This window comes from Rhipicephalus microplus, chromosome 8, assembly GCF_043290135.1.
Source record: "Rhipicephalus microplus isolate Deutch F79 chromosome 8, USDA_Rmic, whole genome shotgun sequence".
In the NCBI taxonomy this organism is placed as follows: Eukaryota; Metazoa; Arthropoda; class Arachnida; order Ixodida; family Ixodidae; genus Rhipicephalus; species Rhipicephalus microplus.
In genome coordinates, this window is record NC_134707.1 from 71761568 (window position 1) to 71778169 (window position 16602).

The window sequence follows — 16602 nt, forward strand, 5'->3', positions numbered from 1 at the left end:
AGAACAGTATCTTTTTACTGATTGAATAAAATTACCGAAAATGAACCATTGACATTACTAAAAATAACATAACCAAAAATAGTCTAGCCAGAATTTTAATAGAGAAGTGAATGTTAAGATGCTCGCAAAATATGTTGTGACTATGCTGAAGGTCGATACCATTGGAGGAACGATGACGCTGGCTACATAGCGGCGATAATATTTGAACCTAGCGAAGCCACACGACGCTACTTTTTAAGCGGTGATCTGTGCACAATTTATGAGACCCCATGATATCATTAGCCCTTAGCGCAACGAAAGCCCAATATGCAAGAGACGAAAAAAAAGCCTGTAACTCTGTAGTTGTCTCAGCCAAGCTTTTTTTGAGATCCCAGTTTTCCCACTACCCCTGGATCCTGCTCAAGATGCTTCTCCCCACGGCGAGTAGTCAGCAGCCATGCAACGCCCTGGCTGCATGGAGCAGTGAAACAAATAAGTGTCAAATAAAGGAACTTTCGGCGCCATGTCTTATAAATAACAAAGACACAGGTGCGCACCTCCTGAGTTGACCTACGCCTTACCACGCCACTTGCGAATTGAAGTTGGATGCTTCATACTATTCACACATCATCTCGTATATGAATTTAACTTATAAAAACGGGGATATAATTTGCTGATATACAAGTAAGTGATTCATTGCTTCCTAGTTACGTAGATGAGAGCGTTGAATGCTTACCTGAACGCTGAGGTCTTCCAACTGTAAGGTAACGAGTTAAGCATAAAATATAAGCATTTATTTTTGACTCAATCCTTCTATGTTGCACCACTTAGTGCTACCACAGAAGGTTGCAAAATATGCATGTATTCACCTGTGTGTGGAAACCGAAGACGCAAGGAATAATTTGCCCTAGCACGATAGGGATGTTTAATTATATCTTTGTAAGTTACGACTGGTCACAGCTCCGATTTCAAAAGGCACTCGGAGGTCCAGTGGTGAAGTGAGCCTACTCGTAAAAAAGTACAGCCTGATCGCTCCTTACAAATGGTTAACAAGTGACAGCTGAAACCTGAGGCCTCGGTGCTTAGTAGTGGGTTCAATCTAAAGTGGCATTGAAGCTTCTCACAGTCACTGATTCTTAATGAGGTTAAACACACGTTTGACTTGGGTTTAGCTCTGTGTTTATTTAACATACCGCACACTGTGCTTCGTATGATCACGGTCACAGAGGAGTGTCATTGGTGCTTAAATGCAGTTAGCAATGTGTTTATCACGGTGGTTATTCTTTAACCACTAGTGGTTACAGATGTAGCAACCGAATCCAACGGGCTGCTGGAGAAACCCCCGTCGAAAGCGGGCTTTCGCCCCTGCGAACGTGCTCGCGCACTCATCTCATCGACGCCGTGACGCCGCGTTTTTGAAAGCGTTTGACATCGCGAGCTGACTTGGCGACGTGCTATTAGGGCACCAGTCGCCACAGGCGCTTGCATTTTCTTCCTGCAATTTAGCACGGCTTGAAACGCTGATGAATTATTGGTACGCCATCGCTGCCGCCACTCGGCCTCGCGGGCCCATTTTCGTACCCGGACTGCACCATCAGCCCGGCTAATGTGATCTGTCTTACGTTGCTTGCTTCGGCGCTCTTCTTAATTAAGTTGTGCGTGGCCTGACCGCGTTGTAGGTTTCGGACGAAACTGATGCGCGCGTGCTCGGTACCACGGCTGCAATGGGATGAACGATGTCACCCACAACGCAGCAAATGTAGTGTGTTCTTGGGTGTGACGCCGCGAACGAAGCAACCGAGAAGACAGCCAATGGAGACTGCTTATGACATTGATGCCAGACAGTTGTTCGTATCAAATAGAGGCCGGAAATTTGATATTCATATTGAGTATTGAATATGCAGGATTTAATTAGAAATAAACAAAAAAACAATGATAATGATGAGTGTCATCTTGACGAGTCCACCGTCACAACACTGTTTGGGCGTCGGTTCATATCGTTATATTTAGTACGTGCCAGAAAAGTAGAACATTGAGAAAGGGTAATTGGGAGTAACAGTCTCGACTGCAGAAATGCAACAAATTTTCAGATGTGAGGTCAATCAACGATGGACGTCCGTGCCTTGGTTTCTTAAGCGATGTCGTGAAGGCCTTGACAATTTTCTTTTGTGTTTTGTTTTTGTTTCACATGCAGAACAATCGTGCATACGTTTCAAATAGTTATACACTTGTTTTCTAAGCAGTCTATTGGTGAAAATTTGAACAAAACACCTCTGTATCTTTGTTTGAAGTTAGTTTCCTAACAAAGATGCACCCTTGATTTTCGTCAGCCTTTAGTTATTCGTTCGGTCGAATTATTAGAAACCTCGAGTACTATGAATTTGAACGTGGAGTCAACTTATCCTATCAAGCATTACTCGATTCGATTATAAAACTCATACATTCGCACACTCACACTTCAAATACGATGAAGCCACTGTGAGAGCCAGTGAGACCACTGGAAAGTTGCTGGTACGGTAAGTTTTTTTTTCGTCTACTGCGCTGAGCACGGTGAGCACTTGTTTCGTCAATCGTCCAACTACTTTGATTGTTCAGCCATGAACGAAGGTGCTGAGAAGATACGAAGATCACCCAGATAAATACTATTTATTTTGCGAATCTCCCCGTCAGTGGCGATTTTGTTGTCACCAGCCTCAGCTTAGTTGATGCTTTCAGCGAGGCTTCGATCAGCCGCTTCATTAAGCTTGCTGGATTGATTGTGGTCAGATCACTTGTAATACAACAGGTGAAGAAGGGACGAAGTAGTCAAATGACGACCTTTACGCTTTACAACAGTTTGCAGCGTGCAAGTGGCATGATTTGCGCTTTACCGACGCATATCTGGCAAAGCTTCGTTTCAAAATAACAATACCTCGTGTGCATTTCCGAAAGACAAAGCAGTTATCTGCCCACTCGCAGTAGCATTTCCTGAGTAGGAAAATCAACTTTGTCTATAAGCGTCTTGACGTTTGCAGATACGCCTTTACTGGGGCCATTAGTAGTGGACTGCGGCAATGGTGGCCATGGGACCTGTAGCTTGTTGAGGCAGCCTAGGACACATTTTCAATGCCTGGGGTGCTTTTTTTAAAAGCCTATATAAATTTCCTTGCAAGTTCGTTCTACGGCATGTTCGTTGTCAGTTCCCTTTTCTCAAGTGTGTAGATTAAGTGTTGTTTTAATGAATGTCTACTTGTGAATCAGCACCCACCCCGTTGTGTGTTTTTTGTCGTCCTGTTGCTGAACTGTTGTCAAGATGGCAGAATATGAAGGTGGTGTATGGCTGACTGATGTCCCAGCTTTCCTTGTTACTGCCACCGGAGACTACGCTTATGAGGAAGCCCTGATGTAGCTTCAGTGTTTGCAGATTTTTGGACAGCATGCAAATAAATTATACTCGATAATATATGTGCCTTTTATTAATAATTCTTTGTTAGAAAGATGCCATGTTCAAGTGGTTATGAAAACGCAGTTGTGTACTTACCTGGTGCTCTTAGCCCGGTTGCTGTAAGGTAAGGGGTCAAATATAAAACGTTAGTTTTCATTGACGTCGTTCATTACGCGTGTTGTCGACTTGTGGGCAAAATTGGAAAGTTGGTAATTTGCATTTCAACTTTTTTAAAACAAACTTTTGTGCTTGTTTGCTACTCATGAACACTTAACAAATGTGTGCTTAAAACGGCAAGCTTAAAAAAACGTGAGTAGAGAGGAGCATGTTCTACTAACAACTGCTTGTTTCATTGAATTTCGTCGTGGTAGGAAGAACTTTTCAATTGAGGATTCGAAGGCTGCTCGAGGAGTTCAGTACATCCAAGAAGTATTTGCTCATATGCACATGCTTCGCTTGGATGCAGAGTGCAAATGCATTGACAAGGAGGTAGCAAGAGCGAAGACAGCGATTACAAAGAACGGATGAATGGTTATAGACGAGGAAATGCTCAAAAGTCTGACATGAATATTAGCTAGCCGATTAGTCGATTAGGTTCGTTGGTTATTTGTTACCTCTCCCAAAGACGAAATACTCTTTAGAAAAGTGTCAATTTCCATTCAAGCACATTGGAATCTGTTGTAGTTGAAGCTCTCTAAACTAAGTGTCTTTTCGTCTGCGCTGCAAACGAACGATTGAGTCATATTGGCATCATCTAGGAACATCATACTCCTGACTGGTTCGTTGACTCAATGATATAAATTGCTTATGTATCATCTTTGTAAAAGGCCTAGATACGGCACCCGTTTAAAAGAAGTAGCTTCCTTATTGAAGCAAACTCTCATTGCCCTAGCATAACAAAAATAATAAATGTCATGTTCGTGCGGTTGCAAATTTCTATGTAAGATTTAGTGCCTGAGTCAGCAGTGTCTAAGAGTGTCCTCAACAAAAGAAGGCAAAGTAGTGGCTCATATACCTTTTTATTTTCTGTCCTTATTCATAGCAAGCCAGGTTCGGACGCCTTGAAATATCTTGCGAGGGAATACTCGTATTGCTTAAGTTAATTGAGTATTTCTTGAGTTTATTTGAGTTTTACATATTTATGAGACTATTGCCGATAATAACAGCTGAAAATGTTCATTAGAGTTCATTTATTTGTTCGGACGTTATAGCATGGTACTTCAAAAAGTATGCTGGGTTCTTTCCACAGCAAAGGGCAAGGTGACTTAGCAAGAAAAATGCAAGCACGCCAGGCGCTTGTCACACCGATACTAAAATCACCCTGACACAAAAACTTGTGGAAGATCTGACACTGCTTCCAAAGCGTAACGCCGAAGTTTTCGTAGCACGATTTCTTTCAGTTGTGACAGACAGTACACCTCAAATAACTCGGAAGTTTTTGGAGCAAATGTCCATACAAATAGAGCATAATAGCAAGAAGAATGGGTGCTGGCGACCACTTGGTAGTTCTTTTGGGCTCAACAAGACGCAGGTAGTGTTTTGCCATTATGCGATTGAATTGAAAGAGTGAATGCATAGTGGATCTGCTAACGTCCAATGCTAACCTGTGATTCATAATGTTAACCATCTCTATAATGGAGGCATCTACCACGTTTTCCAAATAATGGAAGCTTTGTAGTTACACGCCGTTTGATCGAAGAGGTGAACCCGATTTCCACCATTATTGTAGCCGTTAACAAGGTTTGGCGGTGGCAGTATGTTTTCCTGTTGTATAGATGACCTTCTGTTCCCTGAGCATAGTACCTCGACCACACCGTTGTTCATTACCATAGCAATTATGCTGTTGCCTTTGACATTATTGAAAACATACTTGTCCTCTCGACAACCAGAATTCTGTAAGTTTTCTTGTTCATTTTTTGGTATGCCTATTTATATACCGTCGTCATCCCCTTCCTCCTCATCAGTTCTTAAGTTAGTGTCAAGAATATCAAGTACACAACAAACGGGCTCATATATATCCACACCAACATCTATGGGAGCCTCACGAAGGTCATGCTTACACCATAGAATTTTTAATAAAGTACCTGGTTTGACACCTGAGATAAGCTACCACAAGATTCCTATGTAAACACTTTCGGTAGCGTAGTGTATTACTGAAGGTGCAGCAAGATTTATTCACTGTCTCAACCAAAGCTACGCTCTTTTTATGATTCTCGCACTTCGCTGTGCACTTCCTCCTGAACCCAATTATTTTAGAGTGGGAACATCAAATATACTGTTTAAAATGTTGTACACGTAACTTGCATTCGACGGGCAGTGGTTTTTGGAAAGTTCAATTGCTTGTATGGCAGTACAAAAACAGGCACATCTGAATATCTGAGATTTGTAGTACGTTATCGTTGCTTCTCTTTTCGTTAATAATAGATACGAGAGGTTTAACCTCCCAAAACCACCATATGATTATGAGAGACACCACAGTGGAGGGCTCCGGAAATTTAGACCACCTGGAATTCTTTAACGTGCACTCAAATTTGAGCACGCGGGCCTACCACATTTCCGCCTCCATCGTAAATGCAGCCACCGCAGCCGGGATTCGATCCCACGACCTGCGGGTTAGCAGCAGAGTACCTTAGCTACTGGACCAACGCGGCGTGGCAAAGCTTCGTTAACGCTAGTCAGCAATATCATATTATGGAATCGGGTATCTTGTATTCCTGAAAAATAACGCATACATTGTAAAGTGCGTTGGGCGCTGAAACGTTCATGCCAGGTTTGTTTGCACAGAAGTATTGTATTTGTCGTCGGGCGAACAACCGTCTTTTAGCATACTTATGCAACATCAGGTGGGTTAATTAGAAGGCTATCGTTTTTTTTTCATTCTTGATCACCTTATCTTGTGTCTTATACCCACTGTCGGGTATCGGCCATGCATTAACAGTGTCTTGTGCATTGACTTTGACTTGTGTCTCATAACCATTGTCGGGGTTTGGCGATGGAGTGACTATAGCTTTAAAACTGACGGAAGTTTCGAGAAAAAAGGTTATAAAACACAAACCTTCAAAGTTTTACAAGAAAATTTAATAATCACTCGAATATACAAAGTGTCACCAAGTTGTGGTTTATGTCTCTTTTCTTCAAATCTTTATCATAAATTTTGCCACAGGTTAGAAAGGGCAAAAATAAAATTCACCATGCTTAGCTTGACTTAATTGTGTGTTCAGTTTTATCATTAGTGCGGCGTCGGCATTCTAGCAAGAATCACTGAATATTTATTTATTCCAAGTTGAAAATGGTGGATCGAAACTGTAAATGACTATTTGCGCTAGATAATTACGTGTATTAAGCGAGACCTTGGTCCCGCGCAAAATTAGGTCGAGTACGTCATGATGTAATGGCCTGCTGATCCTCCTAAACGGTGCTTACGAAGCAAAGGTATCTTCATATTATGTGCTTAATGCAGACCCAGCATATACATAGCCAGAAATGGTGGCATTCTCGAAAAAGTTCGTGCATTGTGCTGATTATCAACCTCTCGTTGTCATGAAGGAATTCAATGTCTAGCCTCAGCCGTGTGGCTACTTCATCAACACGAAGGGTAGGGACATTTCGCCTACGGCAATGGTATCGTGCTTTGATAACCAATAAGTAGTTCTCAAGCAGGAGTGAAAACTTGGTATGCCGAGGTATCCCAATTGTCAAAATTCTGGAATTTGTGAAATGAACAAACACAGCTTTGAACCTCGTTAGCAATTATTGCATCATGTAAGTGTCTATTGAGGTAGCCCGTATGAAGACGAAAATTTTTAAGGTTGTCGACTGAAACTTCCTCCAAGCAAACCACTCCGACCGCGCCCTCAGCTTGGACGTGGGCCTACACTCTTGATGTGACGTGTTAATAGAAGATGTGAGTAGCGTCACCAAAGAGGTCGCAACTAATCTGAAGGTGGACAGAACGGAAAGTAGGACTGCGCATCTTTTCGAAGCCAAACAGGCGCTATCTTCAATATGAAAAATTCAGCGCCCTAACGAAAACTACGAAAGGAAATAGCCGAAATCAATAAAATAGTAGAGGCTCATTGCGAAGTTCAATGCAAGCAGCAATGAAATGATCACTGTAGCTCTATGGAGGGTCAGCTCAAAACCGGTAAAAGTGGACAATCCTTAAAAACCTACTACAGGTTGGGTACACTAAAGCTAATTACTATAGAGCGTTTGTGAAAACTGTTAATTTAGCCATCGACGTGAAACCAGTAGGGAGATAACAGAACAGCTCATAAACAAGTGCCGGACCATCGTGAAAGATCTGGTTTCTCCTCAGTTTCGAGACTAGGAGGGGAGCAACGTGCTATTGTAGGACGAGGACTTCACTGTGGCTGAGGTGAAACAGGTTTTCGCATTCCTCAACGGGTGATCTACCACTGGACCTGACGGGATAACCAAGCACCTCGACGACGAGTCCATCGAAAGTCTTACAGAAAAAAAACCAATCAAATGTGGCGCAGCGGTGCCGTTACTGATAGCTGGAAAGCGGCCAGCGCTGTACTGGTAGGGTTGGGAACTTTACCCGAGCAGGGTAAGGTTCCAAGAACCGAGAACCTTAGGCCAATCTCACTGACACCGTGTGACGGGATGGTGACTGAGCACATCATGCTCAACCGCGTCGATAACACCTCGACTCTAACGAATGCTACGCGTACTTCCGGTCGGGGCTCTTGACTCGGCGTACCGTCAAGCTGATAAAGCATCAGATCATTGACTCCAGCTCCACCGACACTAAGGCAATTCACAGCTTGGACATGAAAAAGCTTTTGACGCCTTTTATTCCTTTATCCTGAAGAGCTTAGCTGAGCTTCACGTTGAGAAACGGGCGTACCATTTCGTGCAATCGTTTCTTTCCTCGATTTCCACAAGACTCAAGATTGACAGGTATTCACCCACGAAGTTATCTTTAGGTCAAAAGGGACAACTCAGGAGGTGGCGATCTGCTCGACGCTTTTAAATATTTGCATGATCAACATGTCGCGCGTAATCAACAAGGTACCGAACAATAACCACATAATCTATGCCGACATTACTGTCAGCTGTTACAGCGTCTTTGAGGGTCAGATTGAGAGCGCTTTCCAAGAGGTCAACGATGTGAGTGAACACAATCCCAATCATACCGACCTGCAGTGCTCGCCCGCTAAGTTCAAGCTCTTACTTTGTAAAAAGAGGCCCAGAGGTGGTTCCCATCGGTCCTGGAAGCCAGCAACAAAAAGCCACATCATGTAATTCGCCGGTACCGACTCCCCATTTCCGCGCGTGGACACTATTAAAGACCTCAAATGTTTGTCGACTCCGATGAAGCCACCATCATGCGCATTTGTTCCTAGACCACGACTGCTCTCGGACTGATAAGAGCAATCACTAAGAGGCACCGAGGAATCAGGGAGGAGAATCTGATCCGGATTATTCACGCATTTGTGCAATGTCACCTTGCTTATACGGCAGATTCCCAACTGGCTTGTGTCGTAGTGCAACAATATCAATGCCTTAACCAAAGTCTTTTTAAAGCTGGCCCTTGGCATTTCCTACGAATGCACCCGGAAGACCTCCCGAAGCTGAAAATGTACAACACATTCGAAGAAATCACTGAAGCCAGAGTTTTCACAGTTTGTCAGTGTCCAGCACCCCAGCGGCTACTGTCATACTCGGCATGCTGAGACGCAACCCCATGGTCGTCGGTCCTAATGCTGTGAAGCTGCCCAACCAAGTAAGGTTGTAGATTTGTGCAAAGTGGATGCCGCGCAATATTCATTCAACCTATAGTAGAGCACAAAGGCGAGCAAGAGGTAAAGCTCTGCTCGCCATTGCCCGCTTGGACAAGGAAGGATCCAGCTTTGTAAATGCGGCTTTGTACGCCTTCGTTCTCGCTACGTACGTTCTCCTGAGTGGTCGCTGACTGTAATTTCAAAGTATTCAGCTGCGCTATCATCCGCTCATCGAGCCACATCGTTGCAGATCAGGTTTCCGTTGCTCTTGCATGGACAGACAGTGTGCATGACACAATTAATTTAGACTCCAAAGCTACTATCAAAGGCAATTCAAATGAGTATGGTGGATTCCCAGGTCCGACAGATCCTTTAAAAGCCAAATATTTGAATAATCATAATCACTCACTGGTCTGATTTCCTGCACACCTTGGAACTAGTGATGGTGCTTCGATGAATTCAAATGAGCAGGTGCACTTTGCTACGAGAGGCTTGATTGACCGTGCGCCGGGTAACACATCATCTGCTGGGAGATGCGAGCTGATCTACACAAAAAACAATACATGCAAGCACCAGTATCTTTCAAGAAGACTGCTGCCCCTGCCACACTTTTCGTTGCGCAGGGCCTAAGCTGTTAATCTCAGATTTCTCAAAACAACTACCTACTTGAGCCCTGCGGCATGGCACACAAAATACCCCGAACGGTTGTTAGGCCTGGATTGCCCCTTGTGTGGTGGCTATGTGGACTACGAGCATGTCCTGTAAGGCTGTGCTCTTGACGGCCCCATTTTCCACTAAGAGGAAATAAACAAGCTGATTAGGAACCAGGACACTTTCAAATCCTTGCCATCTGAAGGGCTAGCGCCAGGGTGGTCAGCAACAAGCTGACCCTTTTCGAGTGGACCTAGCCAGGTGATACTTACACTCTAAGCCAAAATTCGGAAAAGTTGGACTAACTGCTGTCGTTAAACAAATGGACGAACGGTTCATCCAACAGGGACTAAATGCATGGCAGATCGTGCGCAAACGCCCGGCAATGAAGAGACCAACGGGGAGGGCAACTGCGCCGCGATCGCCTCCTGTCGATGCTGCACTGCAATGCTCGGCGTGGTCGGCGATCATGAAAACAAGTTATATATGCTATACGCCACTGTGAAAGCGAAGCAATATCAAACGAATAGAAGATGTTATGAGAGGCAAGTAGTACAACACGCAGTCAGTGCACCCAGCAAGCGCCCTTGCGTTTCCACCATACCGGCACGGGCGGGCCGAAACCAAGTGATAATTGCCGAACACGGGCAATGCGAATAACTCGCTTCAATGTACTGAATTAGTTTGAACTACGATGAACACACTGACAACGCTAATAAAAGTAAGCTGTTCATCAGCGGTCGTGTACCCACACAGTCACCACAACTTCAAAGCGATATATAGAAAAAGTAGGCTTCGTACGTCATCGGTATCAGGCTGGCTGCCGGTGTGAGTGCATTGCCGACACAAGCGAAGGAAACGTCGCGTACAAATTCACTGAAAATGTAGCTCAGACAAACTTATGTCTTTTTTCTCCATGCGACAATCGTTATCAAAAATCCAGCGTGTAGGCGATCGCGGATACGACTAATCGTGCGGCCGGCGTTACACAGGGAGCGACTTACCAGCACGGTGAAAGAACCGTGCCTGCGAACGGTCTCGTCGCTGTAAGTATACAGATATCTACATCACCCGGTAAGACACCTTGAACATGGGACACTTACCTATTGTTCCTTTGTGACAATAAAATAACGACGACAAAAATTCCACGTGAGCCGCATGTTGCGATCGCCGGTGGTCGTTTAGCCGTACTCGTCGTAAGCCTAGCGACGCCGTCGGCAAGCCGAAACGATATCGCATCGGCGGGGCGCCTGGCTGCTTCGCCGGCTTTCCCGCATAAGCGCCGCTGCTATGTTTGTGTTTGCGGACTCGCGCGCCAGCACTGCGAAAGCTGGTTCGGCCGACATGATCGAATGCCAGCTGATGATTCGTAGTCTCGGGCTGGAGACATGTTGAAGATTAGATGGATCCATATTAAAAGATCGGTGCGCATCGATGCTACAAATTAGCCCATGTAAATTTTAGCGTTAAGGTATCAATATTGATTGTCTATTTAAGCCGAGTAAAAGTCGCCCACTGGCACTTGATGGGAGGTCAAAATACTGTGCTATATATACCCGATAGTCTGCTCTCATAGTATAGCGCGGGCAGTCAATGTTTCCGGTGTTTTACTTTGAAATAATAGGGCGTATGTATATATGTGTGTGTGTTTGTGTTGCATGAATAACACGCTATTTTTCTCAATGCTGATTAAATTGGAATAAACATTAAATATACTCCACAAACGCAGTGTCACCATTTTTTTTGCCATTGGTCCAGACGGTTCAACTGTTAAACCCACTGGAGCATTCTACTGCGACCAACATTTATACCAAGTGGAGTAAGTGCTTGGGTAACAGTTGAACCCTTGCAGTTATTCCCGCAGTTAGTCCAAACTTGGTTCAAAATCTGTGGCAGCGCATTTAGACCCCTAAAGGACCAATGGCATACCCCACTTTAGTCATTTTCGGCTCAGAGTGTAGGGAACTGGCGTCTATTATGAACCCAATAGTGTTGTTTCACTCACTCACTAGATATTCAAATCCAGTTTGTTTTTGTTGCGCAGGACTCACCAGAAAGAACCGTTTGTTGTGAGATTTCATGCAGGTGTGTGTGTGTGTGTGTGTGTGATGACAAAAAAGGAAAATGAATACGTATCGGTGTTTGAGTGTTGCTCGTTTCTTCGGCCGTTGTAAGAAAAGTCAGATTGAACTGAAAATAAAGTGATCGGCCGTTTCAAAATTTTTAAGTGGAATGCTAAGTAGACTTAAAATATAAATTATTTTTACTAATTGAAGAAGTCGCCAAAGCTAGCCCAATTCCCACAAATTTGGCTACATATCAGTTCGTCAATGATTTTTGTTATAACGCTTTCTGCTGCATTGAGACAAAGAAAGAGCGAAGAAATACGTACCAGGCCTAGAGAAGGAAAACATGTTTCCCAATTTTCTAGCAAGCACTGAAATTCAAACGATGAATACATCTAGTGAGTTAAGCATACTTCAAATATGTACTGGAATACAATTTACTGATGTAGAAAACACACGGCCATGAGACACTTCTTTTTTAAGACATCTGCTCTGCGACGAGACAGAAGCATGTTGACGGTGCTAAAGTTACCACGCGGAAGCCAATTAGGAATTATTAGTTCTTCTAGACATTTCTATGAAAGTGAGCCAAGAAATATACATGGAGAAATTTTAAGTTATCCTAGGTATTAGTGCCATGACTAACGTGAAACAATAAAACATTGATGACAACATCAAAGATGATTGGCCGAGTAAGCATGAAACCAGACTGCCGTGTTAGTTATCACCCTATGTATAGCTCAAGGTAATGATGAGACCAACTTTCGATAGTAGTTCGTTGCGGTACTGCCCTTTCAAGAAAACAGCAGGCTTGTGTCTTAGAAGTTAGCGTACGGAGGGGGCCACTTAGAGACTCAAATAGAAGTGAAGCATTTGTTAGCGTGCTTCAGGTACTTTTTACATTTGTCTACGCATCGCCTACGTATCTGGAACCCATAAACATAGTTCTACCGATGTTTTACCGGGTAGATTTCAACAGAGTTTTTTTTTAATTTGCTGGTACATCCTGCCTTAAAACACACAATACGTATTTTCATAAAAAAAACTTTACCTGTCGGTAATTTTGCCGCAAGCACACCGGCAGGTTTCAATGTGCAGAGAAGAAAAAACAGGGCCATCAGAAGTAGAATCGCTCGAAGAAAGACCATCATCTTGATTCGTTACCTGGAAAGCACACAAGCAAAGCACACCGGTGCAATCTCTTTTGTAAAGAAACTCCCAATCGTGACTGGTCAGCCTATTCCAACTTCGCTAAAATAATCTGAATCTACTGGCGGAGAAAGATCAGAAGCCCGTGTGTAGAGAGTTATCTTTGACGCCACTCGGGTATGTTTCTTTTCCCAACATGAACGGCCACTGTTCAATCTCAGGCTTATATCTCTGCTTCGAAAACAGAACTAAATGTAGGGCAATATAAAACCTCGTTTTTTTGGCAAAAAATTAATAAAAACAATTAAAATTATCTTCATCTAAGGTATATAACATGATATTTTTACTCATTGTATAGAATATAGTAATTTCAAAATGAGCACGATGAAATCAAAGTGGATAAAAAAACAGTTCACCTCAGAAGGGATCAAACCTCCAACTTTTAGATAGCGCGTTCGATGCTCTATCATTTGGCCGGGTAGTCAGTCTTTATCTTTACTTTTTATAGAGGGGGGGTATTTCTTTAATCGAAATATTAGCAAGCGGTGCTCATAGCCACGACCACAAGTATGTGACGTTCTTGTCTTGCCAGCTTGTGCCGCGTGCTACGTAATCTGTTACTAGTTGCGAACTCGTGAAAATACCGAAATAATATTCTTATCACGTTTAGTTTTCCTTTATTTCGATAACTTTCCAATTTTTTTCAAAGTTCTAAAAAAGGGCTGTAGTTATTTATCAGTTGAACGTATTGTTTTGCCCGGTCGTGCCAGAATATACCGCCTTATTCGCCGACAATACAAAACCGTATATTGTAAGCTGGCGAAAAAGAGTATGGAGATTTTATGCAGCTGGGCTGAATCTTGACATACTAAAACTACGACGTTTTCAGATTAACAAACAGCGCTAATAAGTAAGCTTTCTGGCTTCTAATGTGTACTCTAGCAGGTCTAGTTGCTTGTGTGTCTTTTAAATGAAACATCCTTGTTTCGGGCTCGCGTGTTTAGACAGGATATAATATTTAAATAATTCCGTGTAATTGATAATCAAAACAACTCATGCAGTTTACGTATCAATTTTTAAACGTATCTATACCATTGTTACGTTTATGCCCCTGGTTACGACAAAGAAAAGGAAGAGGGGTTAACACATATAGTTTTTTTTTAAATTACCATTTGTATATACGTGGAAGAACGTAAGTAGATCGCAAATAATCTCTCTTCTCTCCCCCAGTAATGTTTATTGGCTACGGACCTGCCTTACGCTACTTCAGTACTTTGAACCAACAAACATGACATCGCATTGCTACAATGTGAATACATGCTTTTAGATTGAAGCTCCGTGAAACTGCTTGGTGATATTGAATGTGAATCAGCGTAGCCACTTGACAATATACGTTTCTTGCTTCTTCGTTCAAACTCTGTGTGATAAAGCTGAGTGATGATACGTGCGCCTCGCTGGTGTTGCGGCATAAACATTGATCCTCGGCAAGAGCAAACATGATGCGTCATTACGAAATTCAACCCGGGCGTTTCTCAATCAAGCTTATTGACTGAGAAACGCGTGAATTTGGTTACAAACTCGTTGATTATAATAAGGCCCCAGTTGAACTTGTGACTGTCGTGGTGCTTTATGAAAGGCAACTGATCATATTGTCTTTGAAACGCTTCTGTAGAGTGAAAAAATAAAAACAGAGGGCACTGCGTTTGCGCAATTTGCAATAAGAAAGCATAAAATCCTACCGTTTGACCATCCACCGGTGAAAACGAAGCAATCATATGAAGTCAATATAATACTATAGAAGGCGTTTTAACGGGAAGGGTGTAATACTGCAAGGAGGACCGCTATATATAATAATAGTTTGCGCAAGGTAATGGGAGCAGCATGTTGGAGGATGAGATTCTGAGTCAGTAAACGCGCGACATTGTCTTCAGCGAACATATTATCACGATTCCATGCTTTTAGACAATAAGACGAGCACTTATACTGTAATACAAATGTCACATGAAGAATTCAGTATCAGACAAAATAGTTGGCAGAAAACGCATTGCTCGCAGAATATTCTTCTAGCTGTATTCATTATTTGATGTCTCAAGGGAGTGACACCTATTCTTGATTAAATATGCCCTGTATGCTCAAATTGAGAAATTATAGCTTCAAATATGAAGCAGGAAGATTCGGCATCAAGCCATTACAATGGCTTTTTCACTTGCCGTCATATACTTCCAAATATATCCCTGCAGGGCTGAATAATCTGACTTGTATTTTATTTTACTAATTTGTTTCAACCAATGTAAACTTTTTCTTATCATGTTGAGCGGAATGGCGCTCTAAAATAGGAAGAAACCCCAAAAGAAGTACTTGTTATTGGTACAAAATACTCAATCATTGCTTGGAGTACGATAGCTCCACAAACATTAGGCATATATTGGTAGCAATGAGTAATATACGCCAATGCATTTATCCTAGCTAGCCATGAATATCAAAAGTTTATATTAAGAGTTCTAGTTACCGTTTACCTGGAATTTATCCACAGTTTGCATTCCTTGAAAATGCTATCTGAGGATCAATATTATGAAGTGCTCTTAATCAGGGTCCGGTAAGCAAAGATAACCGACCCTGTGCGACCACTGGTGCAAGCATGGGCACTGATTTGCGCTCTGATACATTCTATTGCTACTTGTAGAAAATGCAACCCGCTCCTTTCTGCATGAATCAGCTGTGTTATATATCAGCTCCTCGAGTGACAATGCTATTGACGAGCTCGGTCATAGGCGCATCAGCAAGCCTTTAATAGCACTGTCACACAAGCAGCTGGGTTTCCTGCGAAAGTGGTGATATACGGTCTTATCTTTTACAATTTAGTTTAGGTAGGTGACATCAAAAAGCCCACGTTGCAACTAGTGTCGGAAGGAAGCTCACTTGAATTCTTGACACAGCTTAAGCACTTGCAGCAACTGTGCGCGCCAAGTATAAATAAAACATCTTTCGCCAGAAGAGCAGTTTGAAAAACAGACGTCAAGTGGGTTTCACTGTACGCGTGCTTGCTTGACGTGAGATGAACAGTCATTGCTAATTTTCTTACATGCGCCTGCTTGCTGAAGAAGCACGAATAAAATTTATTTTAGTATATTTTATAGCTATTTAAGTCTGTGCTCTTTAGAGCTGGTCGCCATTCCCATACCCACTGTGATATATACTGGGAGATCGTGATGAGCCATACTTGAAACTTGGTGAATGGCAGTGATAAAAATGCCAATATGATGTCACTCATGATTTGCTGCACAAAAGGAATACACCTAGGCACGTAGCCAGGATAACCGCTGGTCATTAAGAGTAACAGACGAGACTGCCAGAGAAGGCAAACGCACGAAGGGGAGACAAAAAGTTTGGTTTTTCAATGAGAATAATAAGATCGCAGATGTAACGTGGCAAAAGAACGTACAAGATCAGGTCGATTGGCGGCTCATGGGAGAGGCCTTTGCCCTGCAGTTGGTATTGTCCGGATGATGATAATGTGATTCGTTCTTTCTAATTATTCGTTTCTTCACCAATTCCCCAGAGTGTGTGTTAGCCATACATTCAG

The 16602-nt window shown here is 42.8% G+C and overlaps 1 protein-coding gene across 3 annotated transcripts in view; it reads right to left on the reverse strand.

Annotated features, from left to right (window-relative positions):
• Positions 1-15667, reverse strand: part of LOC142769150 (uncharacterized) — a 57921-nt gene extending 42254 nt beyond the window's left edge. For 2 of the 3 annotated variants that reach the window (XM_075872101.1, XM_075872100.1), the window contains exons 1-5: positions 14759-14933; positions 12922-13034; positions 12197-12241; positions 3500-3520; positions 716-736 (exon numbers count right to left, since the gene is read on the reverse strand). In XM_075872101.1, coding sequence (XP_075728216.1) covers positions 716-736; positions 3500-3520; positions 12197-12241; positions 12922-13021 — 187 coding nt within the window. In that variant the 5' untranslated portion in view covers positions 13022-13034; positions 14759-14933. Of the gene's footprint in view, positions 1-715; positions 737-3499; positions 3521-12196; positions 12242-12921; positions 13035-14758; positions 14934-15535 lie in introns of those variants that run through there. The other variant, XM_075872102.1, reaches the window with a different exon arrangement.
• Positions 15668-16602: the final 935 nt, after the last annotated feature.